Source organism: Neophocaena asiaeorientalis, unplaced genomic scaffold (assembly GCF_003031525.2).
Source record: "Neophocaena asiaeorientalis asiaeorientalis breed wild unplaced genomic scaffold, Neophocaena_asiaeorientalis_V1.1 scaffold296, whole genome shotgun sequence".
NCBI classification, from domain to species: Eukaryota; Metazoa; Chordata; class Mammalia; order Artiodactyla; family Phocoenidae; genus Neophocaena; species Neophocaena asiaeorientalis.
In genome coordinates this window covers 1,782,057-1,795,076 of record NW_020175084.1, presented here as the reverse complement: position 1 = coordinate 1,795,076, position 13,020 = coordinate 1,782,057, and the positions used below count along the sequence as shown (strand labels likewise).

The window sequence follows — 13,020 nt, the reverse complement described above, 5'->3', positions numbered from 1 at the left end:
TCCTTGTGTTTTCTTACTATACTTACGTCCTTATATATATAGACACCTTCCTCTCATAGGTAAAAATCTGTTTTCTTTTATCTTAAAACAATACTAGGATTTGAGGTAAGATATCATGTAAACCTTGGTGCTAAGAATAGCAGCACTTTGTTAATCTATCAAATTTTGAATCAGTTCCCTGTTTTAGAATAGAATGAGTCTTTTTCAAGGAGACACAATGAATTTTTTTTTTTTTGGCTGCGTTGGGTCTTCGTTGCTGTGTGCAGGCTTTCTCTAGTTGCAGAGAGTGGGGGCTACTCTTTGTTGCGGTGCTCGGGCTTCTCATTGCCGTGGCTTCTCTTGTTGTGGAGCACGGGCTCTAGGCGCGTGGGCTTCAGTAGTTGCAGCACGCAGGCTCAGTAGTTGCAGCACATGAGCCCTAGAGCATGAGGGCTTCAGTAGTTGTGGCACATGGGCTCAGTAGTTGCGGCACTCAGGCTCTAGAGCACAGCCTCAGTAGTTGTGGCACAAGGACTTAGTTGCTCCACGGCATGTAGGATCTTCCCGGACCAGGGATCGAACCCATGTCCTCTGCATTGGCAGGCAGATTCTTAACCACTGCGCCACCAGGGAGGTCCACAGTGAATACTTTAATAAGTAAACATTAGATTTAAAAGAAATTATTTGTTTCTCTTATTTATCATCTTTATATTTCTTCCTCCCTTCTTATTCTCCTCTTATCTCCCTTTCTCCCCTCCTCCTTGCTTCCTTATTTCTCTTTCCTGTTCTTTCTCTCTTTTTGTAGTTCCCTTCTGTCATCTCCTGCTGTCATTAAGTGGCCAGGATATGAAATTGAAGTTTGTATGCTTGGTTGTTACTTGTTGATTTAGTAAATATGTTATACTACTATAAATTTTTAAAGATAGTTTGTTTTTTCTAAGAATAAAAAATGTTCCCAAATATATGAGACCCCCCCATTCTATCCCTCTTCATCATGAATCTACAGAATCTGCAGAAAAAGATCACCCCGCCATATTTAGTTTATCAAATTTTAAAGACTCACAAGTGTTAACATAGTTTAGATTATATTACTTTCAATGATTCAGAGTCTTATTGTTTCAGACATCAATTGTTATGTAACATTTTAGAGGTAGCAATAGAGATTGAAATGAATCTATGCCAACTCTATAACATACTTTTTTTTTTTACTGGTAAGTTATTTTGTTTTATTTTTTTAATTTTGTATTGGAGTATAGTTGATTAACAGTGTTGTGTTAGTTTCAGGTGTACAGCAAAGTGATTCAGTTATATCAATACATACACATGTATCTATTCTTTTTCAAATTCTTTTCCCATTTAGGTTATTACAGAGTATTGAGCAGAGTTCCCTGTGATATACAGTAATTCCTTGTTGGTTATACATTTTATCTATAGCATATTTTAAATAGCAGGTTATTTACTTGTCATTTACATATATACATATATTTGTGAAAACCATATACAAAATTAAGCTTCCTGGACACATAGATGCTAGAGATGGGGACAATCCACTATTAAGCATGTTAGTTTTTGTACATGTTAAATGAATGTTTGTTGATTGAATGAGTATGAGAAAAAGTTTTATAAAAATATTAGATAAAGTAATACATTTGTAATAAAATGTTAATGGTTCTGAAAAGAAATATATGAGACTATGATTTAATTTTTTAGATAGCCTATTTTAAGCATTAAGTTGTGTGCAGAGTAAAAAATAAACTGGTAGTTTAGTTCACCATCTTGGCTCATGTTATTAGACTATTTTATTATAACAACAAATGTATCAGAAGTTTTAAACCAAAGTATTAATGCCTTTTATCTATGACTTTGTTTTTGTAATATTAAGACTTAGTATTACTGTCTAATAGTGCTCTAGAATTCTTATGACTAATAGACTGTCCAAATGCAGATAATCTAGAAGTGACTGTAGTAACTTAAGAAAATTAACAGAGAAATCTGTAAATAGACTGTCCATAGATTTTAATTCTCTAATAATCCTATCTTCTTATTGGAGAGTACAATCTCACCAATATCTAAACTCAAGAGAATTTGTAAGGAATTACAATGTGTCACTCAGGATAAACCTAAATTAGTTCCTGTAGTTGGGGTAGAACTAGAGGTCCTTATACTTAAAGAAACAATAGCCTTTTGGATCCTCAGCCTGTCTTAGCCGTTGCTTACTGCTAAGCAGTAAGGAAAATATTACTGCTCAAAGTCTCTTTTAATTTATCTTTAATAAATTTGTAAAACCACATCTCAAGGACAGAATCCACACAGTATACTAATTACAGACATTACCAGACAGAAGCAATTAGGAACTAATAGTCAGTGGCACACACTTATTAATATAACTCTTAAGATTAAAAAAATTAACTCATGAAGAAGAAATATTCTTCAGGACACTGGTGTTACCTTTGGGCAGTGTCAGTTCTTAACTGTCAGTGGTCACTTGCAGCAACGCAACGTTGTCGTATTACATTAGTAGTAAGGCATTCTCTTTGATGCAGACCAACCTAAAGCCTTTATGTAGTGATAACTTAGTTTATTACATTCCTGACCACTGTTCTCAATAAATAAAATGTCAAGATGGGCAGTGAGATACAGAATTAGACTAAAAGAAGTAAGCAATTTTAGACATAATGCCTCATATCTAAGTGATCTGATTGTTCAACTAAAACTTAACAATAAAATTTTTCATTTATGAGTAAATGACCATAAAAGGTCTCTCCTTACATCTTACCTCTGAGATCTGTTACAGAAGCTAAGGCCTAAACTAGTGGGCTGTGTGCCTCCACTCTGTTATATAATACTGTCAATGCTGATAAAAGCTTCACTAAGCAGAAAGAAATCAAACATTTCCTGCCAAGAAAGCTTAAGGTGGAAACCTACACCTTGATCAGATCAGCATGATAGTGCTTCAGAACTTGGGTGTATTGATAATATCATGTTTCTTTTTTTATGTACCTGAACACATTTGTGAAGACAGATGGGGAATCGGGGAGCCTCTTTTAATACTGAAATGTCATTTTGAAGTTAGCTTCTAAGAGATGCTGTGAATTTTTTGAGACTCAGTGTGAGGAGAAAGATGAATGATGATATCCCATTAAGGATAATGTTCATCATAAATAACAAAAATAGTTAAAACACAATGTACTTTACAAGGAAGATTTTTTCAATTTAATTTAATAACTGGAATGTTATATTATGAATACTCTTTATGATCTTAAAATCTTTTATTCATAGCTCTTCAACATTTATTTATTGTTTGCCATTTACTTTTTAGCAAACTACGCACCCTCTGAAAGAAAATGTTTGTGGTTTCATTTTAAATTTGAATACTTATAATTGTATATAATCTAATGTTGTCTATAAACTGTTTCTGAACTCAGAGCATCTTTAAAGGTGGAAAAATCTACCTATAGTCACTAATTGTTCTGTTCTGAATAACTTGATTTTTTAAATTATAGAACCTAAAACTTTTCCAGGAGATCTTTTGATTTCTGGTTTTATGACTTTCTCTCAAAATAACTTAAATTCTCCCTCAGATAATTATATGCTGAGAAAAATAAAATAGAAACAAAATTTAGAACTTTATGTTGCTACTTGTTCAGAAGAGCTCATAATAGTTCAAATGGGTTAGTTTGTTTATCCTGTCACCTCTAAGAAGAAGACGTAACAAATTATATCCACATTTTTGTAGATGAAGGAAGTGAGAAACAAATTAAGTGGCCTGCCCCAGCTCAGAGATTGAATGACAAAGCTAGTTAAAACCCCATCTTTTGACAGTAATCTTTCTGGTAGATTATGCTACCTAAATTGACTTTAAAAGGTTTCAAAAGTTATATAACCAGTCCATTCTGCAAGCATTTTTTTTGGAATTTCTTTTATCAGGAACAGTAAATACAAAAACAAGTAAGACATGATCCCTTATGTTATTGTTCCAGTTGGGGGTGGGGGTGAGGAAATGAGTAGGAGTGATGACAGATATGTAATAAAATGGTTAATTTTAATACAGTGAGAGAATGTCTTCATAGAGGTCCAGCATGCTCTGATGAAGGAGCTTCTAACTCTGCCAGGATAGGAAAATACCACAGAAAGCTCCACCTGAAATCTTTTAAAAAGTAGCTACAATGGCATTGCTTTCAGAAATACCATTAGTTTAATTTCCTGTGATCAAAATGAGTAGTGAGCATAGCTATTAGGTGAACTTAATTAATGATTTCAGTGCTGCTTTTTGCTTGTTTAATAAAGTAATTATAATAGCCTGGGCACATGTTTGGAAAGATCTGGAAAGCATCTGAAGAAATTGCATTGCATTTTGTCTAGTCTCAAATATAGTTATTTGAGGTGACACTGGTATTAACAGTAGATGGTTTTCACTTGTTTACTAGACTGAAGCATCTAATAAGAGGGCCTGAAATTCCATGTTTTTCCTCATTTATATGTCCAGATGCTATATTTGAACTCTAATTTTGAGTTCCCAGATTAGTGAAATTTTTTCCCTAGTGCTTTAGCAGCACAAAGCAACCATGATACTATATTGCTGTGTATGATGCCATATGTATTGTATCCACCTGTGAAGTGTTAATCAGGCAATTACATATCTTGTTGTGTAGTTGAAGATAGTGAGCATCATTGACATGACAAAACACATTGAGACTCCAGCCAGTTAGGAATATGTGATTTAAGAATAGTATGTTTATAACCAGCTGAAATCCACCTTTCTGTGTCTCTACCTAAAGATATGTCTCCTTTTTTCCCCCCAAATCAAAGAAAAGCAGTCCTAGGCTAGAAGATCCACTGGAGAAACCACTTAGCTCAAAACATCTCTTTCCTACCACTTCCTTTCTTTTCCTTCAAAAGGTCATCTACACTCAGTTTCTCCCTTTAATGCTTTTGTAGCTCATAGCTCTTACAATTTTACTTTAGAGCATTTGTAACAAGTATATACGTACCACTTTGAGCCTTGTTTCACACTTCCACAGTTTTTTTGCTGTTTTCCTGAAGAGTATCACTGCCCTCTCCCTTCCCTCCCCCGCCATCTTACTTTCTCACTTCTCTTCCTATGTCACCATGCCTTTCTTTGTCCTGTTGGCTACTAGAAGAGAATTGTGGTTCAAAATCATTACTTTATAAGTAATAGTCATGAGATTTTAAGTTAGCTATCACAATGTGATTTCCAAACATATAAAGCAAAATGAGCCGTATTTTGTAGAAACAGAGTAGGAAGTTAATATAAACCTTTAAATGAATTATTTTCATTATAATTTTGTTCTACCCTGCAGAATTTAAAATAACTTTCTGAAGTTTTTAATAACCATGAACTGAAATATTTTATATCTATTAATTTTTATAAAGACAATAAAAACCTAGCATTTATAAAGCCGTAGTTGTCCAAGAGCCACCTTATTAGCAATTAGTTTTAAGCTTCATATGACAAGTGAGAAGACTTGGCTCTTTTAGGATACCATGGCCCAGTAATAGATAGCTGGTAAATACTAATGACCTAAAAGGATAATATACCGTTACGAATGTAATAGACTCGTGATACCTTTGGAAAGTGATCTATTTCAATAGTGGTCAGCTTCACTGAAGAAGTCATATTTAAAATAAAACTATAGAATAAGAAACAACTAACCATAAGAAAGGTCCTAACATTTAAGAGACCTTAACAGAGAAGAACCTGTGGCCTGGATGGAATAAGGAAAGTGGAGATGAGACTAAAAAGGATTCAAGTGGCATGCCCAAAAGGAGTCTAGATTTTATTTGGAGTGCAATAGTATGCCTTTGAGACTTATTAAGCAGGATGGTGACGTCATGGAATGTGTTTTTAAAAGTTAGTTCTGGCTGCTGGGTGGAGGGTAGTTGGATGAAAAAAGAAGCAGGGAGGCCATTGCAGTTATATAGTCAAGTGATAGTGTTAATTGGGAATAGGGTGATGCCAGTGGAATTGGAAATAACGGAGTAACATATCTTTGAGAATTTAGATAGCCAGCACTTTCTGATGGGTCTGATATGGGGAATTAGGAAGATGAAGGGTTTCAGGAGGGTGCCCGTATTTCTGTTTTGAGCCATCAGTTGGATAATGGTGCCACTCATTCAGGTTGGAAAGACCAGGGTAAATGGACATCTCTGGGTATGGGAAGCAAAAGATTAGTTTTAAGCATGTTCAGTTTGTGGTGCTTCTGAGATATACTAGTAGAAGGTCCAGTTGTTTCAGACTGGAGCTCCCAGAAGAGATCAGTGCCAAGAAAATAAATTGGGGAGTTGTCAGTATGTAGATAATATTTAAAGCCTTGTTAATAGGTGAAATTGTATAAGCAAAGAGTGAAAAGATAAGGTTCTAAAACTGACATCGGAGGAAAGCCAACATTTGGATATCCAGTAGAGGAGGAAAAGCAGACTTAGAATGAGCAGTCTGAGAAGTAGGAAGAAACCAAGCTTGTACGGAGAGGAAAATGATTCGTTAGGGGATTGTCATCACTATTAGTTGCTGCTGAGAGGTAGGTAAGAAATGGATGCAGAAGTGTCCATTGGATTTGGTAATATGGGTATCATCAGTGATACATGATGAGAGTTGCCAAGGTGTAGAGGAATGGGAAGTTGACTAAAGTGGGTAGAATAATGAATGGGAAGTGAGAAATTGGAGACAGCAGTAGCTAGAGGGGAAATGTGGTAATAGGGCAGAGGTTTTGTTTAGTTTGGTTTTGTTTTAGAGATATTAGAGCACGTTTTGTGTACTAATGGGAATGACTCAGTAGAAATGGGGGATAATGAAGATGGAAGCAGAGAGGGTAGAAGTTAATTAACCAAAGAAATAAATTCTTTGATAAACTAAGAGGAGGGAGGAATTGAACACATATCGGGAATTGGCCTTTGGTAAGAAATTTCATCCTTTGAGACAGTAGGGAAAAGATTGCAGACATGGGTGGATGTGTAGAATTAGTCATGGAAAAATGAGTTGTCTTCTGACAACTATTTTCTTGGTGGAATATGAGACCAGCTCATCAGGCAAAGAGAGATGAGAGTTAAGGTGGGAAATCTGAAGAATGAGGAAAAATGAATCAGTTGTGGAAACTGAGTGAACTTACTCTTAGCACATGATGTTGAGTGTCCGAAGTGGTTGACCGTGAATTTATGGTGCTGCCAAAGTACCCACTTGTTTGATTTTCTCCAAGTTTTGACTACTTGTTGGTAGTCAAGATAGTAAAAGAAGGCAGATTGTTGAGTTCATCTGTGATTCTATGATCTGTAAATCCTTTCAATTCTTATTTTTTATCTATTGTATTCTATCAGTTTTAAGAGTATCTTTGTTCTTTATATTTAATACAATTTTAAATTAATGAGTCAATATGTAGTTTAAGAATGTAATTCACCACTGAAATACTGTAAGATAGACATACTTATCAGTTTTAAATTATTTTATATTAGAATCTAAAGTTTGTGGCAATCTATGTGTCTAGATGTGGTGTGGTATATTTCCCAGTATTCTGTAGATCAGGGGTCCCCAACAGGTACCGGTCCATGGCCTGTTAGGAACTGGGCTGCACAGCAGGAGGTGAGTGGTGGGCGAGCAAGCAAAGTTTCATGTGCCGCTCGCCTTTGCTCCCCAGCGCTCACATTACCCCCTGAACCATCATGCCCCTCCCCCAGTATGTGGAAAAATTGTCTTCCGTGAAACCAGTCCCTGGTGCCAAAAAGGTTGGGGACCGCTGCTATAGATGATGTGCCCCCAAATAGGCGATGTTATCCTTATTTGCACTTGAGTGGATCCATGTTCAGGGGGAAAATGAGTTCCAAGAAAACATTTGAATCTAATTTTCAAGCAATTATGTGTTGCCATTCTGAAATTAATTTACTTTTCTGTGGTTATTAAGGTAAAATTTGTGGTCAGGGAATTAGAGCTTATAGTTGTTACCCTGAAGAAGCAATTGACTTCTTCAAATGAGTCAATAAGCAATTTATTATTATCAGGAAGGTTTTAGTCATCATTTTACATTGTATCCATAGCAAATAGGTTATCAAAGAGGGATCACAGAAGGTCATGCAGGAAATCTTCAGTGTTTATGGGCTATTGGGTTAGTAACTATATTTTTCTACATTTCTCTTTTTAATAGTGGAGCCATATATATGTGTGATTTTTGTTGTTGAATCTATGAATTCAAAAACTTTCTTGTTGGACATTTTTGCTGCGCCTCAATGCATTTAGACTGCTGCCTTAAAAAAAATTAGAATGGCATACTGGTTTTAACTACATCAAAGACTAAAGCATAAATAAGAATGGGTAATTTCTTCTAGTTGACAAATATTGATACGTTGTGTTCGAGAGGAAAAACTATTTCAGTACATGATGGTCTGCCGTGGAAAAATTGTTTCTTACATAATTTAAACACAGTCAAGTTGTGTGGATTTCAAACATAATCAAATTTTCTGAAAACATATCTAATCATAATAAAACTTTGATACTTAAGAATTCCAAATACTACAATCTTTTTTCCATCCAGAATATAGCAAGAATTCTTTGTTTCTTCTTTGAACATGTTTATTTAAATGACCAGAAAATGGCAGGGCTTTATATTGAAATAATACCTATTTGAATTATATCTTTAGAAGTTAAAGGAATATACTACATATTCTATTATTACCCCAAATCGTTTCATGAATAATTAATATTCTACCAAACTGGTTAGTATCAGAAACTCTTATCTATTTTTTAAAACCAAATCATTCACCTTTGAATATAAAATAATGCTACTTTAAGAAGTAAGTTCAATATATTATTGATATCATTAGGTTAGAAACATTGAACTATGAAAAGTTATACAAACATAACATCTCTTTCCACTTCCCTTATCATCACCACCATCCCATTTCATCTCTCTTCCTCCATTCGGAGAATTAGGAAATTGCCACCACTTTCATTGTCAATAGTAAGGTTACATTCCAGTTATTTTCTAAAAATTCTGTGCATACATGATAGATTCTTATCATTCCAGGAAGAAGCTCTACTTCTGATGTACTAGACACATACAAGTCTCCGTTCTCTCATCAGACCTTTCTTAACAAAGGGCTTAGTAAATCTATGGGATTTCTGTCCATCAGAGACACACAATATGAAGAAGTTTATTTCAAGGACATTTCATCAGATAATAACTCTGGACATGAAGATTCTGAAAATTCTTGCTCCCCTTACCAGTTCAAAACTAGTGGCCCAGAAAAAAAAGCTATCCCTGGCATTGATGCGCTTCCCAAGAAGAAGATTTGGGCTTCATCCATGGACTTGCTTTGCACAGGTGACAGAGACATCTCTTCTGGGGAGACTGACAGACACCAACACTGTCTGCCTGAGGCGGTAACAGTACGGACTTCAACTACTCCTAGGAAAAAGGAGGCAAGATACTCAGATGGAAGCATGGCCTTGGATATCTTTGGCCCTCAGAAAATGGATCCAGTGTTTCACACACGAGAATTGCCCACCTCCTCAGCAATATCAAGTGCTTTGGACCGAATCCGAGAAAGACAAAAGAAACTTCAGGTTCTGAGAGAAGCCATGAATGAAGAAGGTTAGTAATTTCGTGTGTGTTTGAGAGAGAATTGAATTGAAGTATTTAAAATTGTGTTTTGAAATAAAGAAGGGTTAGTAAACCATTCCATAAGTCTTATTTCCACTGCCAAACCTTTGTAGCCAAATTAGGCTCTTTCTTCTCTATCAATTTCTGTTCTTCCTTCCACAAAAACCCTAATCAAAGTACAGTGCTACCACAAAGTCATCCCTACTAAATACACCCAGTCCAGCCACTGTATAAGTCTCTCAGTATTTTAGGTAGGCAGGAGCCATGTTTTCTACTTCTTTTTAATCCTCCACAGCACCGGCTATCATGCACTATCTTGTGGGAGTCTTCTGTAAAGGACTGGTTCGTGGAAATTAGATGCAGTTAATCAAAATCAGCAATCCCAGGGAGGCAGCGTAGACTGGTGACAGTACAGTGGTTCCCAAACCACCAGCTTCAAAAAACACATTTTGGGACACGACTCCTGGAGATTATAATTTCTTTGGTCTGGAATGAAGTTTTAAATCTACATTTTTAAAATCATAGTGTTTAGGTGTATAGATTTAGATTTAGACAGCCTACGCTTGAATTATTTACCCAACTCAGCTATGTGATCCTTAGTTCAGCAGCTGGGCTTAATCACTCCGTCTTAAGTTACCCTATGTGTAAAATGGGCGTAACACAAATAAATTAATTGGGTAGTGAATGTAAAGTGATTAATAAGTCAAATTATTACAATCCTAGTATGGGGGCATAAAATAACTTCATAAATTATCAGTTATTATTTACAAGGGAAAGCTCTGTTTCAAAAGTACCTATTCACACACAAAGTACAATATATTGAACAGAATAAAATTATGTTCTAGACATGGATAGAGGCTGTTTTTAGTATAGATAAGTAGAAGAGAGGGCAAAATAAGAATTTTCAATCTAATCCTCTCCATTTTTTAAAAGATTTATTTATTTATTTTATTTATTTTTGGCTGCATCGGGTCTTAGTTGCGGCACGCGGAATCTTTGTTGAGGTGTGCGGGCTTTTCCTTGCGGTGCGCGGGCTTCTCTCTAGTTGTGGTGTGCAGGCTCCGGGGCATGTGGGCTCTGTAGTTGTGGCACGCAGGTTCCAGAGTATGTGGGCTCTGCACACGTGGGCTCTCTAGTAAAGGCGCACAAGCTCAGTAGTTGTGGCACGAGGGCTTAGTTGCCCTGTGGCATGTGGGATCCTAGTTCCCTGACCAGGGGTTGAACCTGTGTCCCCTGCATTAGAAGGCGGATTCTTTACCACTGGACTACCAGGGAAGTCCCTAATCCTCTACATTTTTGAAGATTAAAGTTTTGTAACTGCCGCTTCTAGACCCCTGGAACATAGGTGATTAAAGGGAGCTTTAAGGTGCTTCTAGTTCAGTGAGAGTGGTAACATAATCAAGGGTCATATTCATTTTTAAGATCATGTCCTAGTGAATATTTTTGATTCATAGGTTGCCTTTACAGTACTCTGCTAAAGGTTTGGTCTGTTACTTAAGTTTTAAGCATAGTTCTAGGACTGAAAATAGACCCCACATTGTGCTTTACTTCTCATAAATGAAGTTTTGCACTTTTTTTTTCAATTCAGGAGTTGCAAATAAGTGGGGAAATTGAAATTATGGAGGAAATTATTGAACACTTAATTAATATTATGGGTTTGTATATAATTGCATTTTTAAAAACATTAGCCAGCATTATGAGATGGTCAAATATAACCTAGATCTAAAAACTTTCAAAGACTTAAAAAGACTTTTATTTTTCAACGAAAATAAAAACTTAGAAATTTGTTTTATGCATGATTTCACTGTTTAACTCTGATAAGTAAACTTTTAGAGTTGTGACAGCAAAAAGCAGTGACTTTGTAGCTTAAAATAAAGTCTTTCCTTTCAGAAGTTGTATTTCATGACTATTTAGTGTTGCACAACTGCTAACATATGAATATAATTTAGCCTGACATTCTTATGAGCATTCCCTCATGGAGACATTTATGTAAAGAAATACTGCCCATTGTGGGAAAAAAAAAAATCCCTCAATGATTCAAATAGATAAAACCATGATTGTCTCAGAATATAAATAGTGAAGATACACACCAGTTTAGATGACTATTTCTAACATTTAAAAGGTTGACTGGTATATTTTCTTAACATGTAAATATTAAAATATTAATTTATAATGTTTTCAGGTGTACATTTCAAAAGATTATCTGACTTACTATTTGGTAAATTAATAGTAATTTGGATTAGTGAAGTGAGGAAAGTGTTTTTTACCCTTGAACCTTGGTTGAGAGTCAAATAGTAAAACATCAAAACTTTAGTGAAAATATTTTTAATTTGTTAAATTATGCTACAATAAATAGTCTGTTTAACATGTTTTGTTTGAATAGGTGATTTATGGGGATTTCCTATAAAGTGAGTATTAAGTCAAATTATGTCCTAGTTTGCATAGAAGTCTTTTATCTTCTTGGGAAACATGTGCATGCATGTGTGTGTAAGTGTACTATGGAAACTCAAATAGACCAACTTGTTTTCAGATATGCATATATATATCTGCAAAAATGATATATAATCTCTGTAAACTCTTATTTTTTCAAAATGGTAACTTGTTACAAAAAAAAATTTCCAGATTTAGAAATTTTAGGTTTATTATAAGAGATAAAAGAAAAGGAAAAGATTTCTTTTTTAAAATAAATATGCTTTCAATTATTTGATATAGGACAATTTCTATCCTGAAATCTTTCTTTGGTATTGAAGAGTTTTCAAAAGCATTTGCTCCCACAAAGAACCTACCCATTTTCCCCCCAGAGTATATTTTATAACCAAGTTAAGGAAAACAGAACACCTTGAAAATGTTGGTTTATTATGGAAATATAGCGCCTTAAATAAACTCCATTATTATATAGTAACTTGCAAGTAGTAACAAATTATATTTGCTTTAGACTAAAAGCATTGTTTGAAAGGAATGTTTGAGGTTTGGAATTCAAAAGCAATAATTTTATTAGTTATTGAGTTGAATAATTTACTGGTTTTATGCTGTGCTGTCTTTTTCTAAAGGTAAGATAATTTATGTTAGCCGAGCAAAGTACAGATTGCCAATATGAAGATTTCAGCTAGTATACAAAGAAGAAAAAAGAATGGAAAATAATATAAACCCATTTATCTCATTTAATTCTTATGAATAGTAGGCTTCATAGATCCCTTTTCTGTGGACTAAAGCATTTAAAAATATTAATACTCTGGGGGCTTCCCTGGTGGTGCAGTGGTTGAGAGTCCGCCTGCCAATGCAGGGGACACGGGTTCGTGCCCTGGTCCAGGAGGATCCCACATGCCGCGGAGCAGCTGGGCCCGTGAGCCATGGCCGCTGAGCCTGCGCGTCTGGAGCCTGTGCTCCGCAGAGGGAGAGGCCACAACAGTGAGAGGCCCACATACTGCAAAAA

The 13,020-nt window shown here is 35.3% G+C and overlaps 1 protein-coding gene across 12 annotated transcripts in view; it reads left to right on the top strand.

Annotated features, from left to right (window-relative positions):
- PTPN13 (protein tyrosine phosphatase non-receptor type 13) overlaps nt 1-13,020 on the top strand; it is a 226,571-nt gene that overhangs the window by 96,069 nt on the left and 117,482 nt on the right. For 10 of the 12 annotated variants that reach the window (XM_024764184.1, XM_024764183.1, XM_024764181.1 and 7 more), the window contains one exon: nt 9,012-9,578. The exons of 1 other annotated variant lie outside the window; for it this stretch is intronic. In XM_024764184.1, the coding sequence (XP_024619952.1) occupies nt 9,012-9,578 (567 nt within the window). The remainder of the gene's footprint in view (nt 1-9,011; nt 9,579-13,020) is intronic. One more of the 12 variants, XM_024764186.1, reaches the window with a different exon arrangement.